The sequence below is a fragment of the Pongo abelii genome, chromosome 1, assembly GCF_028885655.2.
Source record: "Pongo abelii isolate AG06213 chromosome 1, NHGRI_mPonAbe1-v2.0_pri, whole genome shotgun sequence".
Taxonomy (NCBI): domain Eukaryota; kingdom Metazoa; phylum Chordata; class Mammalia; order Primates; family Hominidae; genus Pongo; species Pongo abelii.
Window position 1 is genome coordinate 200,174,332 of NC_071985.2, and position 20,920 is coordinate 200,195,251.

The following is a 20,920-nucleotide window of genomic DNA, read 5'->3' on the forward strand; positions in this document are numbered from 1 at the left end:
TACTTTTCCCAATAACTCTTTGTAATTGCTGTCACTGGGCTGGTGCGGTGGCTCATGCCTGTAATCTTTGGGAGGCCGAGGTGGGCAGATCACCTGAGGTCAGGAGTTCGAGACCAGCCTGACCAACATGGTGAAACCCTGTCTCTACTAAAAATACAAAAGATTAGCTGGGTGTTGTGGCACATGCCTGTAATCCCAGCTACTCGGGAGGCTGAGGCAGGAGAATCGCTTGAACCCGGGAGGTGGAGGTTGCAGTGAGCCAAGATCGCGCCATTGTACTCCAGCCTGGGCAACACGAGCAAAACTCCGTCTCAAAAAAAAAAAAAAAAAAAAAAAAAAATTGCTGTCATTAGCACTGTTTCCCAGATGAGGAAACCAAGGCCTGTAGAGGTTAAGTAACCTGTCTCAAGTCTTCTAGCTGGGGCAGAGACAGGAATCAAGACAGCTTTCTCCAACCATGAAGCTCCTCCTCTTTCTTATAAATTATGCTGCCTCTCTGAGCCTGTGCCCAGCATGTGGTGGGCATTCAGGAAAGGTGGGCATCCTCTATCCCCTCTCTCCTATGGCACAGTTGTTTTTGTTTTGTATTACTTTTCAATTAAATGATTGCAAATGATTTTGTAAACATTGCTAACAGGACCAACCTTATGTGTAGATAATATATATTGAAATACTTATGAACAGGAAAGGCCTACAAATGTTAGACATGCCCCAATTATTACTCAGAGTGTGATTTCAGGGATACCAGGCAGGGCCTGAGAGAGTTCTAGTTGACACGTTTGCCTTAGACTGATGCTGCTGCGGGAGATGACTCTTGTGAGACAGGCTAGTAAACAGAAAGCTGTGGGAGCCAAGTGAACTTCGTAAGAACTGACTGGCCCAGAGAGGCCTGGACCAGAATAAGCACAAGTAATTCTGCCTCTTGTGCATGGACTTTGAAACCTGTGTTTCCGATCCTACACCTGCCATTTGCTAGCTCTGGGGATCCAATAAGTTACAGGGCCTCTATGAACCTCAGTTGTCTTGTGAGAAAAATGAGGAAGTAATCTCTGTACCAGAGGGTGGTTGTGAAGAATAAATGAGATCATGTCCCTGAGCAAGCAATAAATGGCAAGAATTATTATCATTTACCAGTGGCTGGCCTGAGAACACTGGCCTTCTAATGGAAAAAAGACCATCTACATACCTAATTAAGGCCCTTGTGATGGCACACACCCCATCTATCCCTGGCAGTCTCTCTTTAGAATATATCAAAGTGCTTAAAGCCCCATTCCTTTAGTCTCCTCATAGGAGATGTAAAGGGAAACTCCAAGGGAGGTAGGCTGTATCTTTGGAAGAAGCTCTGGGGGGAGCATGCTCAGATCTTCACAAGAAAACAGGGCGCACCCAGTACAGTCACTGCTTCTCTAGGGCACTCTCAATGCTAGTATTCATGAAAGTCAGCAAAATCCTTGACCCCAGAGTTACAAAGAGTTAAGTGGTACCTGTAGGGCCACTGGTAGGCCTAAGATACAGCCCAATTTCAGGGGTGGAGGAAGAGAAAAAGAAGGCCAGTAAAAAATTTCTAGATAAGTTTTTAGGCCTTTGAACTTTATTCTGAAAGCCTGATAATTAGCCACTTCCCATGATCCCTGTGTTGGCCTAGTCATACTTCTCAGAACATAGCAGCGGCAGAACAGCCAGCATACTACAGTTTAACCATCAGGCCAGTTCAAGGCTGAGCAGGAGCAGCAGAAAATGGCCAACTAGAAATGGTAGCTGTGTGTACGTGTATGTGCACATGTACATGTGTGCTGCGTGTGCTGTGTGTGCGCTTTGTGTATGTGCTGTGTGTGTGCTTTGTATGTGTGCAGGGTGTGTGTGTGCACACTGTGGTGTGTGTGCGCACTGTGTGCTGTGTGCTTTGTGTATGTGCTATGTGCACTTTGTGTGCGCATTGTGTGTGTGCACTGTGTGCTGTGTGCCTGCTGTGTGCACCGTGTTTGCCTGTTGTATGTGTGCTATGTGCTTTTTATATGTCCACTATCAGTGTGTCTGCTGTGTGTTGTGCTCTGTGGGGAGATTTAGTATGGAGAGATTTTGTTTTTAAGATGAGGTCTCACTATGTTGCCCTGGCTGGTCATGAACTCCTGTGCTCAAGCAGTCTTCCCATCTCAGTTTGGGTAGCAGGGATTACAGGTGTGCGTCACCACACCCAGCTTGAAGAGATTTTTATAGGGATCTTTTTTTTTGAGACAGAGTCTCACTCTGTCACCCAGGCTGGAGTACAATGGCATGGTCTCGGCTCACTGCAACCTCTGCCTCCCAGGTTCAAGGATTCTCCTGCCTCAGCCTCACGAGTAGCTGGGATGATTATAGGCGCCCACTACCACGGCCGGCTAATTTTGTATTTTCAATAGAGACGGCGTTTCACTATGTTGGCCAGGCTGGTTTTGAACTCCTGACCTTGTGATCCACCAGCCTTGGCCTCCCAAAGTGGTGGGATTACAAGCGTGAGCCACCGCACTCAGCCAGAGGTCTTTTTTTTATAGCAGTCTTTTTTGTGGCCTTGGTACTGAGATTTCTATGTATGAATCCCCAAAATGCATACCATTACAAAGGCTAAACAAGGAAGAGCTGACTGAGATTATAACATAAAAAAATTTACTCTGGGCTGGGCACAGTGGCTCACACCTGTAATCCCAGCACTTTGGGAGGCCGAGGCAGGTGGATCACCTGAGGCCAGGAGTTCAAAACCAGCCTGGCCAACATAGTGAAACCCCGTCTCTACTAAAAATACAAAAATTAGCCAGGTGTGGTGGTGCAGGCCTGTAATCCCAGCTACTCAGGAGGCTGAGGCAGGAGAATCGCATGAACCTGGGAGACAGAGGTTGCAGTGAGCCGAGATCATGCCACTGCATTCCAGCCTAGGCGAGAGAGCAAGACTCCATCTCAAAAAAAAAAAAAAAAAAAAAATTTTTACTCTCTTACCAGACCCAAGAAAGTTACTAGACCTGAGAACACTGTGCTGACTATAACTGGCTTGGATAGTGATCTTATTACAGGTCTCTGTTGCCCACAGGGCCTGAGACCAGTAGGTCTCAAAATCTAACCTGAGACCAGCCAGTCTCAAAATCTGACTTTGAGTTTATTGAAGGAAATGATAGTATCTTTTTTCTCTGAGGGAAAAAAAGTCAACTTCTATCCTACCTTAATATACTTTCTTTGTAATCCATGCTTAAGCTGTGCTGGATGTTTTAAATGCATTGTTTTACCTATTATTTAAAACCAATGAAGTCCGCACTCTTGTCCATTTTACAAAGAGGCAAATGAGGCGCAGAAAGATTACGTAACATGGCCAGGGTTGCATTCCTGTATGTAAACCCTGCCCTGGCAATGTTTGCTCATTTTTATGGAGTAGAACATCTCTCCCCTTTTCTAAACTCTCTCTCGTGATACTTTGCCTTTGTATGATTTTTGTTTCCGAAATGCTTTCTCCTATTTATGTTATTTCATTTTCCAGAAGCTCTGGGAGGTCGGGGTAAGGTATTACGATCTCCACATAATGCTGCTGCCTAGCTCCCACCTAGTCAATGTGTGGCTGGGTCTAGTCCCGGCCCTTTGGCCAGGACCTTCTACATCTGCTTTTTGCAGTGACCACAGTCCCACACCCATCACTTCAACACCACTCATCTTTCATTTCCCCTCTCATTCCATTCCCAAATCAAAATTTACATGTCTTGGGCCCTATTGAGAGTAGCCATCTGGACCCACAAATTTGAGTAAAGGTGCTAATGGCTACTAATAGTTTCAAAGGTCCCTTCTCAGATAACATGGTATTTCCACAGTGTGCTTCGGTATCTTAACCTCGGGTTCCTCATCAGGAGGTGAAGAGCTTCCCAAAGAGCTTCAAGCTTTATTCATTCCTCATTTAACAAAATCTTACTGTTGCTGGCTCGGCACCATGTTAGGCATTAGGAATCTAAAAATAATGGAATCACTGCCTAGTGAATAAAATCAGCTGTCCTGCTATGCTATTAAAGTTCAGAAGAAGGCACTAAATCTAGGCTGGGGTACAAAAAGGAAGTCCCTAAGAGGAACAGATGTTATAGCTGAACTGCAAAGGGTGAATGCGCTCCGGCCAGGGAGATGGGGAGTGAGGGGCCTGGGGAGTGGCCCAGGCAGAGGGAAAGGTCTGGGCAAGGGATGAGACAGCATATGACTAATTCTGGGATCGGCTGTGTGGGGGCACGTGGTAGGCAATGCAGCTAGAGAGAAACAGGAAGATCCCTAAACAGAGTGCTGCCAACATTGTCTTCTTTCCATGTGGAGGTATTTTGAGGTTTCAGCAGGGAAGAAACTATGTTTGGTAACTCTTCCCATCTCAAATTCTAGCCCCTTTTTGTAGGGACTTCATTATGACCATCTTACGGCATCAATGGTGACTGCCCCTTTTAAATCTCATATTCAAATGGATAGTGGGGCCCCTTAGAGCAGTGGCTCTCATGCTTCATAGGCATCAGAATCTCCCAGAAGGCTGTGAGAACACAGGCTGCTGAGCCCCGCTCCCAGAATTTCTGATTCCGTAGGTCTGAAGTGGTGCCTGAAAATTTGCATTTTTGGAGAGTTGCCAAGGGACAACATTTTTGAGAAGCCTTGCCTTGGAGCATGCAAAGCCGTTATATTAACAAGGCTGTTTTTAATGCCTTTGCACCCTTCTTTACTATTAGTTTCAGTTGACCTTTTTAGGCTGGTCAGGTTGAGTATTAGGCAGCATAATAGTTCCCTAAGGCCGCCTTAACAAATTACCACAAACTGGGTGGCTTAAAACAACACAAATGTATCATGTTACCGTTCTGGAGGCTGGAAGTATGAAATCCAGGTGTTGGCAGGGCCATGCTCCCCCTCAGTCCTTCCTCGCCTCTTCCTAGCTTCTGGTGGCTGCAGGTGTTCTTTGGCTGGTGGCAGCATAGCTCCAATCTCTGCCTCCATCTTCACGTGGCTGGCTTCTCCCCGTGTGTGCCTGTTTTCACCTGGCGTTCTTTTATAAGGACACTGCTTATATTTGATTAGGGGCCCATAGAAGACACAGAATGTATTTTGCTCTGCCCTACAGCAGTGACTCCAGAGCTGCCCGAGTCTAGACAAACTCATCTATCCCATCCCCAAGCATTCAGCATCTGCACAGTGTGGCTTTCACTGTACATCCCTTCCAAAAGACAACAAACCCTTCTTTTTCCTCCTCATATTCTTCAACCAACCAGCACCACCTTGTTATAGAAATACTTGATATAACCTGCCTTTTATAAATTAGGAAGAAAACAGTAAGGTTTCAGAAAGAGTTTATTCATTTAAATTTATAGTGTTTTGCATCACAATGAAATCATTCTATTTGGATTGCTAGGACTGTATGACCAGCTTTAATGCATCGTCCTTCACTTCTATTTTTGTTGGCCTTCATTTACTTACTTTGGTTTCTAGAGACACTAAAGGTGGCAACGTGCAGAGGACAGGGGAGAGGGAGGGACCTTTTGAGACGGTTTGAGCTGCATCCATTTGGACTGCTCCCAGTGAGTCAGTGGCTTCAGACTGGAACAAATCAGGACACTTATGTTCATGCAGCAGCTGAGAGGTATAAGGAGGCCTCCCCCAGGGCCCCTAAGTCTAGGGAGTCTGAATCCTCTGGTGGAGAGGCATCCAGAAAGGAGAAGCAGAGCCACAGCAAAGAAATATGTTCACCCATCTCTTCAGACTCTCCATACCAAGCCGCCTCATGATAATACCAGCAGCCACAATGGGGCTGACTAGACTTCTCATTTCCTGCCCAGCTCTGATTCCATTAGGAAAAACCTCACCCTGCCTTACCCCAGGGCTTTAGGCTAGATTTGGAGAGAGGTTTTCAGTATCCTTCCCCTCTGCTTTCCCGGAACCTTTGTCACAGCTGTAATCCACAGCAAATGGATTTCCCTGACACTGGGGACAAAGGCCTAGTGTTTCGTAGACTTGGCGGCTCCTGGGAGGGCAGAACCATCAGCGTTTCTCCAGCTGCTGGTCTCAGGCCCTGTGGGCAGCAGAGACCTGTAATAAGATCACTATCCAAGCCAGTTATAGTCAGCACATCATTCAACATGGCCCGTTGCAGTTAGGAACGGAGAAGTGACTGAAATAGGAATCACAGCCCTTCAGAGCCGGGGCTCATACAAAACCACACAGTGAATGGGAACCCAGAGAAAAACAGACTTCTAGTTCTTGATGTTAGCCATTAATGAGATTTGGCTGTGATTTATAATGAGAGTCCACAGGGATGGGTGGCCTTGGGGAAGAAATAAAGAACTAGTTAGAAGGAAGAGAAGGAAAGAGTAAGAGTAGGAATTAAAAGGAAATTGAAAAGGGGTGGGTAGAATACTGAAAGTCTAGATAATGTGAAAGTTTAAGGATTCAGATTTTCTAGTGTGGGTCACCAGAGGGAAGGATGTAAGGAGAGTCCACAGATGCCTCAGTAGCCCTCACCGGGACTGCAAAATGCCTCCGCTACTCCCTAGCAGCCAGAACTTTGAGCGGAAGGAAGGTGGGAAGGGGGAGATATGAAAGCTCTGGTTCAAAAAGGGGAACTGTAGAAAAAAAGTTTTAAAGCTGTTATATGGGTCCACACTTCCTAATTATGTTTTCTTCCAACTCAAGTTCCCTTCTACTAGGAGTCCAATAATAAAGTGACATATGGCAGAACCCTAGCTTCTGGTTTCTCTGCAGGGCAAACTTCACCTCTCTCGTTGATAAGTCACCACCACCATGCGGGCAGGAGGTTTCCTAAGGTGCCTTCCATGGTACTGGATGAGAATCAGGGGAGCCATATCACCCTAAGTCACTTACCTCCCCCACACTGGGTCTCCGTTCTTGCATAGAAAAAACAAGGGAGATGATGGTAATGTTTGATTTCTCATACTGGTTGATGGGTACACAAGCATATTATCCTTTACATATATATATATTACATAGAGAGAATATTTTGTAAGTATAAATGGACATTAATTAACAATTAGGGAATTAAATTCAGAGATCTCAGTTCGTTTTCAACTGAAAATCTAGTATGCTTTGACATGGACTTCACCCAGTGTGGCTGAAATAATGGCTCAAGGTGAAGTTGCAGAGAGGATCATGGGAAGCACTGTGGCTTTGGAGTCAGACTTGGTTTTGAATCCCAGTTCTTTGATGACCTTACATAAATTGCTTAGATATATTTCTCATTGACAAAATTGGGATAATCATACCTATACCATAAGGGAGGTCATAGCATCTATGATAGTGCTTGACAAGTAGTAAGTGCTCAATAAATAATCACTATTATTAGTATAGACACCATTGATGGAAGGTACTGAAGTGAAATCACAGGTGGCTGATGTTTTAAACTAGTTGGTGAGAAATTTGTGGATGAGGTAGAGATTAAGCTTTCAGATGAGGAGTAGGATGGAGTATGGTGCATTTCAAGCAATTTTATTCAACAAACATCTATGGAATGAAGCACAAGGTATTAAGGGAAAATATGACATGATCCCACCCCCAAGCAAATCACTTTCTTGTAAGGCTATGTTGTGCTAGGAGAGAGGCAGGCACAGAGTGCTCTGGGAGCAGCCATCCAGCTGGATGGCTTAAAGGAAGACGCTGGAACCTAATTTGAAGGAAGCAAGAGGAGAAGAGTTGGGGGGGTTGCATTCAGTGCATATTTCACAGGAGAGACTCAAGTTGTTTTGAAGATCTAAGGACTTGGTTACATGAAAAATTGAAGAAGGCATTTCAGGGGAGGGAACAGTGTGAGTGAAACCACAGCAGTAAAAGCCACAGAGGCAGAAGTAGCAAGGCAGCCAAATTCCAAATGACCTGGGCACCTTGGTCATAATGCTGAGACCAGAGAAAGTGGAAGTGTGGAAAATGAGGCCAGGAAGGCAAAATGGGTCAGATCATGGAGGGTTTCACATCCCACATGGAGCAGCTTGGGGGGTGGGGGCACTGGGTGGGCCCAAGAACAGAGGTAATTCAACACATGATGTGGGGACAAATGGATATTCACATGCCCAAACATGGAATAACATATGACCCAGAGATTTCACTGCTACGTTATACCCAACAGAATAGAAGCAAGGACTCAAACAGTCCTTGGCATATAACCCTTATATACCATGTTCATTCCATTGCCACATTATTCACAATAGCCAAAAGGTGGACACCACCCAAATGTTCATCTACAGATGAACAAACACAGTGTGGTGTGTATGTAGGTATACAATGGAATACTATTCAGCTATCAAAGGGAAAGAAATTCTCATACATGCTACAACATGAATGAACTTTGAAAACATTATGCTAAGTGAAACAAGCCAGACACAAAAGGACAAATATTGTATGCTTCCACTTAAGTGAGCTATCTAGAACAGGCAAATTTATGAATGAAAGTAGATTCGAGGTTAGGAGATAGGCAGGGGACAAGGGGGACTGAGGAGTTATTGCTTAATGGTTACAGAGTTTCTGTTTTGGGTATTGAGAAAGTTCTGGGAATAGAAGGTGGTGATGATTGCACAACAGCATGAGTGTAGTTAATGGTACTGAATTGCACACTTAAAATCTAGTCATATTCTGACCTTTCCTCCTCTATCCTTTACATGAGTGATTGAGAGAGAGAGAGCAGTCAAGAGAGTGAGAGAGCACACTTGAAAGACAGCCACAGCTATCAAAAGTGTGAGCTAGAACAGAGGGTGCAAGCTGGGGACAGAGAGCAACATGAGCATGCGCTATCCAGGAAGTAAGAGAGAGTGTGTGTGTGAATTGAAGAGACAGACCTGCTGATCAAGCCTGGGATGGCAGATGCTCAGGGAGGGAGAGACCACAAGCGACAGGAGAGAGAGCTGGAGCATGTGCAGCAAGGATGCGAGCACTTGGGAGAGCCACGGGGAGCCCGAGGCAGAAGGAGACTGGTCAAGGGCGAGCAGCCCAGGAGGCAGCAAGAAGGTCAAGAGTGGGGGAGAGAGCTCATTAGAGGGAAATGGAGCTACCAGTCTGGATCAATCACAGCGGGGCAAGAGGGCAAGAGTGGGAGCAAGAGTGAGGGGGAGGGAGAGCCAAGGCAGAGTGAGGGAGGGTGAGCACACTGAGGATGGGCCCACCCAGGAGCAGCTCTGAGAAATCAGTGGTGAAAGGGAGCATGGGCACAGGTGTGAGAGAGGGCAGGGACCAGGGGCACGGAAAGAGTAGGAAAACCAGGGACTGGGGAATCGAAAACTACTGACACAGAAAAGACACGGGTGGTTGGGGCTGGTAGCGGGGGGAGGGGTGGGACGGTGGTTGGGGGCAGTGGGTGGGGGGGATGGTGGGGGGACAGTGGGCAGGGGAGGGATGGTGCGGAGACCGGGGGGACGGGGCGGGAGAGCGGTGGGCGGGGAGACAAAGCCTAGAACTGGAGAGAGAAGAAAAGAAAGGCATGCTTGCCCACAGGAGGAGGAGACAGGCGACAAGAGTGTGGGAAGTGCACTGTGCCCACGTGCCCAGGTTGCTGCAGTAAGTCTCTCTCCCCTGCATGGGGAGCAGTGGCTGTCCTGGCCTGTAGTTTTTCTATAAAGGAATGCCATGCTCCCTCAAGACTTTTGTCTTATTTCTTAACAAGATTTGAGTGTACACTCTCCACAGTGTCTGCCCTAGCTGCTACAAAAGGAAAAAAGAAATAGAAATGATAACCCCCAAACCAGTACTGGGGAGCAGTACTGGGGAGATAGCAACAGGACATTAATGATGACTTTGGCTTTTTGCACTAATCATGCTCTCATTAATGTGAAAAATTATATTTTCTTCCCCTCTTAAATGGGTATACTCTACAAGCAGAGGACTGAATGTCTGTGATGGGATGACAAATAAATATTATTTTTCCATGTAGGAAGGAATGGGTAGAAGGAACAGCCTCTACACAGCCTCTGTTCTAGCTCATACTTTTGATAGCTGTGGCTGTCTTTCAAGTGTGCTCTCTTACTCTCTTGATTGCTCTCTCAATCACATAAAGGATAGAGGAGGGAAGGTCAGAATATGACTAGATTTTAAGTGTGCAATTCGGTATGATTAACTACACTCAGAAATAGAACTGAGACTTGATCATCCAGGATGTAGACTATTCTACCCTCTTAATTTGCTGCCCTATTTTCCCATTTTATTTTTTATATTTATAAGTACTTCAGTTGAGATTTTCCAGTGTGGAATGAAAAGCAAGAAATGAAACCCAATTCTGGCCAACATTTGGGAAAAGGGAGGTGAGACTTTGAACTAAGAGAAGATTTTGGGATTCTATGAGGTAGTCTGTGTTTGAATGGAACTATCATTTACTGATTTGTTGCTTGATGATCCTTATAATTTCAATTGCACCTCATCTTTGCAATTAGTTTTTCAGTTTCTGTGAGATCAGGAATTATACCTCCTACCACTTTCTATGCAGCCTAATTTTCCCTCCCTAGAACATAAGATAAAGTGGATTTTGACAGCGCCAAGACATAGGAAGTACTTGTTGACTTTGCTGCTTCATTGATTCCTGCATCATCATTATCATCATAAGCATCCTTAGCAAGTCAGTAGCCATAATAAGGCCCAGCACTGAGTGCAGCTCAGGACAAAGGAAATTAATTCATGGACAAGCACCTTGCTCTATGGCAGAAAAAGCAGACATATGAACATAAGGAAAAATCACTGCTTAAAGAGTAAGATCAAGAGTGCAGCTTGCAGGCTGCTACACTGCCTTGGAAATCATAAGCAACTTGCTGCCTGCCACCTGGGAGTGGCTTGGGTTTCCAGACTCCCAACATTCCTGTCTTTTAGCCTTTACCCACACTTTTTTCAGCCCACAGTGAAATTCCCCCAGTCTGAAGAAGGCAGCCTGAGAAATGATAATCCTGAAACTGAGCAGTACTGGGGAGATGGCAGCAGGATAGTAATGATTACTTTGGCTCTTTGCACTAATCATGCTCTCATTAGTATGAAAAATTATATTTTCTTCACCTATTAAATGGGTATACTCTACAAGCAGATGATTGAATGTGTGTGATGGGGTGACAAACAAATATTATTTTTTCATGTAGGAAGGAATGGGTAGAAGGAATAGCCTCTACACAGAAATGAGGATTTTTAAGAAAAGCATGGAAAAAGAAAAAAAGAGGAACTTAAACTCAGATCTGGGTGTGCCTCTCCCACCACCCTTTCCTTCTTTCCCAACCCCTCTCCACTGCCAAGCACACAGCCTCAAGGGAAGGTGCAATTTCCAGTTCTGTATTCAGACCACAGGATGGGCCCTGAAGGAATTTCTGGCCCTCCTTACTGACTGGGATAGGAAGTTCCAGAAGGTTCTGCCATTTCCATCTTAGGAGAGACCCTATCTATTGGATCCGGGCAGTGTGAACCAGGCCACAAGAGCCAGTGCTTACAGAGCACGCAGGATATGCTTGGCACTCTGCTGAGCACCTTACATCATCACTTTTCTTTATGTTCACCACAGCCCATATTCTGTCACATCTAACTGATTAAGAAACAGGTCAGACAGGTGTGACATGCCAGGATTTCCTAGCTAGAAAGTGGCAGAGCCAGGACAAAGCTAAGTCTTTCTGATTCCACAACCTGAGATTTTAACCAGATTGGTCAATATGGTACCCTGCTGAGCGTTAGATCCAGAGGGCACTCAGTAAGTACATACCTAATAAAGATGGAGACCTCAAACACACTTGAGCTCTTCTGGCTTTGAAAACTAAACTAAATACACACCTCAGTTTATTTGATTGCCTTCTAGTTTGCCTCTTCCTCTTATTCTATTCTTTATAGGTTTTTTTTTTTTTTTGAGACAGTCTCGCTTTGTCACCAGGCTGGAGTGCAGTGGTGTCATCTTGGCTCACTGCAACCTCTGCCTCCCGGGTTCAAGTGATTCTTCTGCCTCAGCCTCCCAGGTAGCTGGGACTACAGGCGCACACCACCATGCCCAACTAATTTTTGTATTTGTAGTAGAGATGAGGTTTCACCATGTTGGCCAGGATGGTCTCCATCTCTTGACCTTGTGATCCGCCCACCTCAGCCTCCCAAAGTGCTGGGATTACAGGCATGAGCCACCGCACCCGGCCTTCTCTGTAGATTGTTAGTCCTACTTCTTTCACTAGATGGCTGTATAAATATGGACAAATGGTAAATTCTCTGATGTTCAGTGTCCCCACCCCAACGATGAAAAGGCTGATAGGGTGAGAGGTGATCCATGAGATCACTGCTAGGGAGAACGTTATAGGAAGTCTGCCTCCTTTCCTAGTTTTGCCGCCTCTGGCAGAATGAACAGGTCATAGGCTTTAGAATCAGCCAGACCTGATCTCAAATCTCACCTAGTAAACCAAGTCTGCCCTGTCCTTCTGAGGGCAAGTGTGTCTTAAGACCTCAGTTCCCAAGTGGTCGGGCATGGCGGCTCATGCCTATAATCCCAGCACTTTGGAAGGTCAAGGCAGGTGGATCACTCAAGGTCAGGAGTTCGAGACCAGCCTGGCCAACATGGTGAAACCCTGTCTCTACTAAAAATACAAAAATTAGCTGGGTGTGGTGGCAGTCGCCTGTAATCCCAGCTACTCAGGAGGCTAAGGCACAAGAATCACTTGAACCCGGGAGATGGAGATTGCAGTGAGCCAAGATTGTGCCACTGCACTCCAGCCTGAGGATAAAGCGAAACTCCAGCCTCAAAAAACAGAGACCTCAGTTCCCAAGTGGCCCCACCACAGACTGGAAAGCTGATGTATATACTGCATAGTCGTCACCTGGTATCCACAGAGGACTGGTTCCAGGAACCCCCTTGGATGCCACCATTCATGGAAGCTCAAGTCCCTAATATAAAGTAGCATAATATTTGCATATAACTGACCCACATCCTCCTATATACTTTAAACCATCTCTAGATTACTTATAATACCTCATACAATGTAAATGCTCTGCAAATAGTTGTTACACTGTATTGGTTAGGGAATAATGACACGAAAAAAGTGTACATGTTCAGTACAGACACCATGTTTTTTGAATATTTTTGATCCCGTGGTTGGTTGAATCCATGGATGTGGAACCCACGGATACAAAAGGCTGACTTTGTGAGCATTCTCTAGTAAGCGTCTGTCAAACCATTCACTTCTGCCTCTTCCCTCCTAGCATCTGCCTGCCCTTCTGCCATCCGAGCGCCCTGACTGTGCTACACTGCAGGCCATGGAGAATGAGCTGCCAGTCCCACATACATCTAGCAGTGCCTGTGCCACCAGCAGTACCAGCGGGGCCAGTAGCAGCAGTGGCTGCAACAACAGCAGCAGTGGTGGAAGTGGCCGCCCCACCGGGCCCCAGATTTCTGTGTACAGTGGTATTCCAGACCGGCAGACCGTGCAGGTAAGAGTCTAATTGATCTGGGAATTATACTCCTTAATCATCTCCAGGGCTAGCAAGGAGGAGGTGTTGGCATGGTCTGGTGGGATAATCTAGATGTGGACTCTAGAATGGGCATATGGGAGTGAGTTTGTAGATACACATTTGTGTATAGTTGCAGGGGGTGAAGGATGCAAAATGGCCCAATCAAGGAGTTTGGAGGACACGTGTGTGAAAGTGTAAAGGGCAGACAAGTAACAATAACAAATAATACATGACCAAGAGCTTCTCAGCCACAACCCAGACCCACTCTCTAAATGACCATTGTCCAGTGAAGAACAGATCTCAGTTTTTCAAAGACCAAAAGCCAAAAAGAACCCCAAAATAATCCTTTGTCATTGCAGCTTTTTACCTTCTCCCTTAAAGCAGCAGTTGGCAAATGTCATCCAGAAGGCCTTCCAGGTGGCGGCTCACTGCTCCTAAATGCAGTCAGGGCCATGCACTACCATCTGCTGTGTGCCTGACACGGTACTAAGCATTTTGCACACTTATCCTTTTGGTTGTTATTAGGCACAATTCTGTAGTTGAGAAAATTGGGGCTCAGAGAAGGTAATAACTTGTCCAAGGTCATTCAGGTAAAGACAAAAAAATTGAACCTAACTCTCACCCCAGACCTGTGTTCTTAATCACTACAATGTTTTTTTGAGGTTCCAGGATAATACAGGCAGAAAAGAGAGAACACAGCTGAGAAGTGTTTACTCCCAGTGACTTTGCTATTACAGTTTGGATGTACTAGAAAAGTGCCCTCATCCTGCTTTGAACTTAGGCCCAGATAAGGGAACAAGAGAGAACCCACAGCAGACAGTAAGAGGGCCTGAAAACCCAAGTTAAAGAAGATGCCATCAGATACCCTGGACTCTTCCCTCTCCCACTTATTTCTACCTCGTGCTTAGTGAATCCATGTTTCCTGCCCCTACCCTTGTCCCTAGCCCCAGCGCCTGGCCCTGGCCCATCATGCATGAGGACCTTAGCTCTGATTTCTAGCCACGGCATTCAGATGTACCCACTCCTGCCACTCATCACAATCCTAGGCAAAAGGGGGTCTGGGGTCCTGCTCTGGCGAGTGGAATCACCCAAGGTTGCATGCAGAACCATCCTGGGCTCCTCCTGTCTCCCTTCATTGACATTCTCTCATGAGTAAGGGTCACAGGATCTCAACTACATGGGCTGGACTACTGGGGAGGTCACTTTCAGGAGTCTAATAGAAAGGCCTAGGCAAAGGGAATACGGACAGATAATTCTGGAAGAGCAGGAGAGAAAAAGAATAGAGTTAAAATAAAACAGGATATCGGAGAGGGGTGTTCACATCAGAGGAGTGGAATCTGGGGGCAACATATGGAAGAGTTGGGATGCAGATGTCTGGGGAGACGCCAGAGCCCACGGAGGATCTGCTATAATAACAGGCTGTTTTTACAGAACCCCAAATCTGAGCCAGAGGCTGTTTTGTCCTAGAGCTGTCAGCCCTAGAAGTCACACCAACCTAGGGAAAGCCTGACCTGACCCTGGGCCCTGTCCTGGCAAGGCTTGTTCGCCAGGACAGGGCCCAGGGTCAGGAGCTGCCTGTGGCCAGGGATTCAGCAGAGGTAAGGGTAGAAAATAGGGGGAAGCCTGGTCAAGGCCAGTGCAGGGCATCAACTGGGAAGAGATGGCAGGAGGGTGACCAGTGGGAGAAGGGAGAAGAAATGTCTCTGGGACTCACAGGAAGAAGACAGAGGATCTTAGGGCTGGGGAAAGGCACTCGCTGTTCTTTGTTCCTGGGGATGGGGAGGATCAAAGGACAGCCTTTTGTCCTTTCCAGGAGATTGGCCAATCCCATCAGGAAAGAAGGCATAAGCAGTAAGGCCAGGGAATGGGAGACAGTAGCTAAAAAGAGGGAATGATGGAGAGAAAGAGAAAGGGAGGGAAAGAATAAAAGGGGGCTGGGCACAGTGGCTCACGCCTGTAATCCCAGCACTTTGGGAGGCTGAGGTGGGTAGATTACCTGAGGTCAGGAGTTCGAGACCAGCCTGGCCAACATGGTAAAACCCCGTCTCTACTAAAAACACACAAAAAATTAGCCAGGCGTGGTGGCAGGCACCTGTAATTCCAGCTCCTTGGGAGGCTGAGGCAGGAAAATCACTTGAACTCGGGAGGCAGAGGTTGCAGTGAGCGGAGATCACGCCATTGCACTCCAGCCTGGGCAACAAGAACGAAACTCCATCTCAAAAAAAAAAAAAGAATAAAAGGGGAGTGTGCTGTCCCTGAGGCACTGGCCTGCTCTGTAAGGCCCAGGCAACCTTCTTCTAAGGGATTGATGGGACTCTGAGAGGCTGTGGGCAGAGCCTGGGGAGCAGCCCCAAGTCTGCCTTGCAGCCCCAGCCTCAAGAAGAAGGCGTTGCCTCCACCTAAGTTTGCCTGTGGCTAGCTGTTGCTGAAGCTGGAGTAGGCCCCCTGCTGACTTGGCTCTTCCCTCCACTCCCATTCTTTTCCCTGCCTTATTGAGCTTCACTCTCATCTGAGGCTGCAGAGTGACAGAGGGAGAGGAGTGCCTGACAAGCCTGGTGGAGACCCTTCTGTCTCCCTGAGCCTCCCTATTGCCCAAGAGTTGGTTAAAGCACTGGTGTGCAGCTCTGATTCTCCTCACCGAGGCAGTTGATGCAGGAGCAGGCCGTGCTGGGGAGGAGCTGCAGAGAGAGGCAAGATAGACAAAGTTAGACATGATGAAGAAGCTCTGCGAACAGCTGTCCTCCCACTGCCCTAGAGAGTGGCCACAATTGGCTATGGTGGTGGTCACAGATCTTGGTGTCTCCTGAGCAGTTATAGAGACCTGGGGTGGGCAAGGCATAACTGCCAAAGGAGTGTTCTGTGTGGCAGCTACCAGCCTGGCTCTTCCCCCTCCCTCCCTTCTCAGGTGATCCAGCAGGCCCTGCACAGACAGCCCAGCACGGCCGCTCAGTACCTGCAGCAGATGTACGCCGCCCAGCAGCAGCACCTCATGCTGCAGACCGCGGCGCTCCAGCAGCAGCACCTCAGCAGCGCCCAGCTCCAGAGCCTGGCAGCCGTGCAGCAGGTGAGACTTGGGAAAGACCTTGAGGCTGGTGCCAGGTGTCCTGGTTGTGGAAGCGAAAGGGAGAGGAAGCAGGCATCGCACCCGCGCTTCACATCCTTCTCTTACCTGCAACCTAAAGAAGTCCTTGTGACACAGGCACTACTGTCATTATCTCCTTTTGGCAGGTGAAGGACAGAGCCCAGGGTCATGCAGCTAGTGACTGTAGCGGCGGAATGCTAGCCCAGGGATGAAGTGCCGGGGAGCCCCTCTCCTAACCACCTTACCGCAGGTCTAGAGAAAGGACTGTGGGTTCCAGGGAAGCGTTCACGAACGAAGGGCACTGCCTGTTTAGCTTGTCTGCCCATTGTTGCTCTCTCTCCTCCTTAGCTGAGAAGAACACATTCATTTATCCATTCAGAAAAAACATTTTATGTACCTTCTGCATGCAAAGTTTGTATCAAGCACTGGGTATACTGAGCACCCTGTCTTCTTGGCACTTATAATGGGAGACAGCAAGTAAACAGGAACCAGAATAGCCAAGGAAACAATATTCAAATCTCTAAATTACAATAAGCGCCATGAAAGAGAAGAACAGATTGTTCTGACCGAAGGGCAAGGTAGACGGCCTTGCATTGCATGGTCAGGAAAAGCCTGTCTGCTGGAGTAACACTGGAGCTGACACTTGAAGGATGAGAAGCCGGCCATGGGGAGAAGGGCAGTTTGGACACTCCAGCTCATGTCTGCAAATTCTGTGGGGGGCGGTGGCTGCGTGTGATGGCAGTGGCCAAGTGTGATGGCGGTGGCCGGGTGTGATGGCAGTGGCTGGGTGTGATGGTGGTGGCCGGGTGTGATGGTGGTGGAGTGGAGGGCTCCACACACCAAAGGAGGTGGCCTAATAGTTGGAGTGCTCAGTGGCAGTGCCTTGCCTTATTCAGTCCTCTCAGCAATCCCATCAGGCAGGTACTGTTACAGTCCTCACCTATTCACAGAGGAGGTGGGATACTTGCTGTGGGCCACCCAGAGGCAGGTTGGGGGCTGACCTCCAGAGGCTGTTCTCCTTAACACCAGCCTGCAGCACCTCCTGTGGATGATGAGAGCCCAGGAGTGACTAGGGGAGGTCTGGGACTCTAGCAAGAGGAGTTTGTTCTTTCCTAGGCAAGCCTGGTAGCCAATAGACAAGGAAGCACTTCAGGCAGCAATGTGTCTGCGCAGGCCCCGGCCCAGTCATCTTCGGTGAGTAGAATGGGGGAGCAGCAGCAGAGTCCACAGCCCCAGACCAAAATGCCCAAGTTCCCAGACCCAGTTGTGGTGAATCCGTGGCCATGGAGCATCATGGCTGGAATCTATTGCTCTTACCGGGAAGAAGAAGAAAAGGGCATGTCTCTTACTGACCTTTAGGTTAGTAACTCCCTGTCATCCTCCCAGTGTCAGGGCTCTCTGTAGATAGCTCAGTTCTCTCAACATGGGATCCCCCTGCAGCTCTGCACCAAGGTCAGAGATGGGACAGGGCTGGGGGATGCTCCAAAGCCAAGGACCACAGATGGTACTGAAGGAGGCTGAATAAACCAAGGAGCAAAAGACGGGGGAGAAAGAAATGGATGAGGGAGACACAGCTCACCAACAGAACCTCCTGTCTCCTACTGCACATGTCTCTCTCATCAGATCAACCTGGCAGCCTCCCCAGCAGCAGCCCAGCTCCTCAACCGGGCCCAGAGCGTGAACTCTGCAGCAGCCTCAGGCATCGCTCAGCAGGCTGTGCTCTTGGGCAACACATCTTCCCCAGCCCTGACTGCAAGCCAAGCACAGATGTATCTGAGGGCACAGATGGTGAGTACCCATGGCCAGAGCCATGGCTCAGGGGCACCAGGAGGACAGAGGCAGAGAAGCTGGGAGCTGGGAGCTGGAGAAGGGTGGGGAGGAAGCACTAGGGGCAGGGGCAGGAGATAAGGGATGGGATAAAGAAGGGGGCCTGGAAGGCTGAGTGGGAGCTTTGGTACAGCCTCGAGAAGTCATGAAGGGTGGGGCTCCAGGCTGAAACAGAGAAAGTTACCTGCGATGCCACCTTTCCTTCTCCTCCTAGAGTGAAACAGAAGTGTTCCCTTATCAGAAACTCCTCAAAATTAATCAGGATGGGCAGAGTGATTCATGCCCAGGTGGTCCTGGACACCCAGACATCCATGTAGTCAACAGAAATGGGGTCTTCCCCTTCCCACCATCCTTAAAAGGACTGGCCACCTCTAACTCAAAGGCTTTCCAGCTTCAGCATGCCTCCATTGCCCTCCCAGCGGCCCCCATTCTAATCAGGGTCAGGTGAGCTTGTTTGGGCAGGATATACTCAGGATAGCACCAGTTCTTTCCTTTGCACCTGTCCCTGAGGGGTGCAAAGGTCCTTAGGAGCCTACCAGGTCCCTAAGATTTAGGAGAATGCCCTGGGAAAATGGCAGCATACTCCCTGGGTGGCAGTAGCATGCAGCCCCAGCTAGGGCTCAGTCACTGTGGGTCGTGTCTCATACCTCCCATTCTGAACTCTGCTCCTTCGGGCTCTTGACACACTATCCCGAAGGTAACACAGTCCCACCCCTCCCTTTGCTCTTATGGCCAGGATGTGACCCTCGGAGCTTGTCTGGTCTTGCTCCTGCACATTTGTTCTTGGCTCCGAGTTCATCATTTGAGGCGCATCTCCATCCCCAGGGAACAGCCTCTTAGACACAAGGCATGAAATAGACTTCCATCTCCTAGGGAACTGGACAGCCACACTGTGATGCTGCTGCCCAAAGCTGACTGTGTCTGCAGGTTGCTTGTCCCTATGTCCTACTCCACTGGCGTTGTGATGCCTGCCTGTCTGCCTCCCTCCCCAGAGCAGGGCATACACCCACAGAGGAACAAGGACAGCTGCGCTATCGCAGAGTTCTAGGGAAAGCACCCTGTCAAGGCACCAGCACATCCACACTGACGCAGAGCTAGACTCCCACGGAGGTCGAGGTGTCATGCAGAGAACACCATGGATCCTGCACCCCGCAGGATGGGATTCAGACATGAGGACGGCTCCAGGCGGTCCGCTTCCTCTGCTGTTGTCTCTAGGCCCCTCTGAATCTAACTTTGACTAGAAAATGACCAAAAGGATACATCGAACTTGACACCCTGGAGGGCAGTCTCGTCTTGGCTCAGCCCTGGGTTCAGCAGTGGGTTAGACCTGGAAGGTGGTCCTAGGGCATCCATCTCGCTTCCCAGGACGCTGAGGAGGTGGTGGCTTCAGCGTATGCTGGGGATATCGATCTCCTCTAGGATGAGCCCCTCACAGAGGGTTCTGAAGGGAACTCGGCTTTGGTGTAGCCCCAGAGCGGCTCTCCCCACCCACCCCTGCACCCAGCCTGGGTCAGGACGCAACGAGCCTCTAGAGAAAGGCAGGCGCTCCCCTTGGACTCCCCCTTCCTTTCTGCTTCTACTGTCCTGCCCTTCCTCATAGCCGCTCCTGGGCTAAACAGTTGTGTCCTGTGGCTGAGTCCACATCGAGCAGGTAAAAGGCGCCTCGTTTCCTGTGATTCCAGGCCCAGCCAGGTAACCTGGTGCAGGTAGCTAGGAGCCTAGGCGGCACTGTTCCTTTGTCCCCTCAGCTCATCTTCACGCCCACGGCCACCGTCGCTACTGTGCAGCCTGAGCTCGGCACTGGCTCCCCCGCCCGGCCCCCCACCCCCGCCCAGGTGAGGACTCCATGCTTGTGGGAGGGCAGGGGGGTGGGCACCCCTGTAGAGGGGCACTGATACTGGGGAGGGGCACAAGGAGAGGCCGGGATCAGCTAGGAAAGCAGGCGGGAGACAGGACACCCCAGTGCCCCCAGGCCTGCGCGTCTACCCCGTTCCAGAAGGCCTTGGTCCCTCCTGGCTCTGTTTCGTTCCCTCAAACACAGGTCAGGAGCCAGAGGGCAGCCTGCTGAGGCCAGCATCATTGCCAGGGAGGGGTGGGCTGTGCTACCCTCCATACTTTACACCTGCCCCAGGATAGCTGGTCTGGCTGCTGCTGCTTCATAAGTGGAAAGTCCTGCTCCACTTACACACGGTAGCACTGCTAGGACTCGAGAAAAATGGCATGTAAGAGGGAGCAGAGACGTGTCCTGCTCTGCTAGGAGCGCACAGATACTACTGTGGCTGGGAAGATTCTGTGGGCAGCCGGGAAAGGAACCCCTACCACTCGCATCTCCCCATCCTCATCTACGGAATGGGGTGGGCGATGGGACAGGGGTGGTAGCCGGATTTTCAGAGTCTGGCACAGCCTCCCTGTGTCCAGCAGAGGGCGCCAGGGACCAGGCTGAGTAAGCGTGCCGGCCGTCTTGGAAGGGCCGGCGGCAACTTTATTCTGAGACAAGATATTTGCCTGGTCAGTTAACTTCCACTTTTGCCCTGGCCTTTTCCCGTGTGGGAAGCCCCATGCTCCCCCTCGCTGGGAATTATTTCTGGGTGGTGTGCA

General features: G+C 48.9%; 1 protein-coding gene across 8 annotated transcripts in view; it reads left to right on the top strand.

Annotated features, from left to right (window-relative positions):
- Positions 1 to 20,920, top strand: part of PHC2 (polyhomeotic homolog 2) — a 106,607-nt gene that overhangs the window by 42,469 nt on the left and 43,218 nt on the right. For 3 of the 8 annotated variants that reach the window (XM_054538149.1, XM_054538147.1, XM_054538146.2), the window contains exons 2-6: positions 13,165 to 13,392; positions 16,319 to 16,477; positions 17,612 to 17,689; positions 18,119 to 18,283; positions 20,005 to 20,157. In XM_054538149.1, coding sequence (XP_054394124.1) covers positions 13,219 to 13,392; positions 16,319 to 16,477; positions 17,612 to 17,689; positions 18,119 to 18,283; positions 20,005 to 20,157 — 729 coding nt within the window. In that variant the 5' untranslated portion in view covers positions 13,165 to 13,218. The remainder of the gene's footprint in view (positions 1 to 13,164; positions 13,393 to 16,318; positions 16,478 to 17,611; positions 17,690 to 18,118; positions 18,284 to 20,004; positions 20,158 to 20,920) is intronic. The other 5 variants (XM_002811098.5, XM_024248687.3, XM_054538159.1 and 2 more) reach the window with 2 other exon arrangements.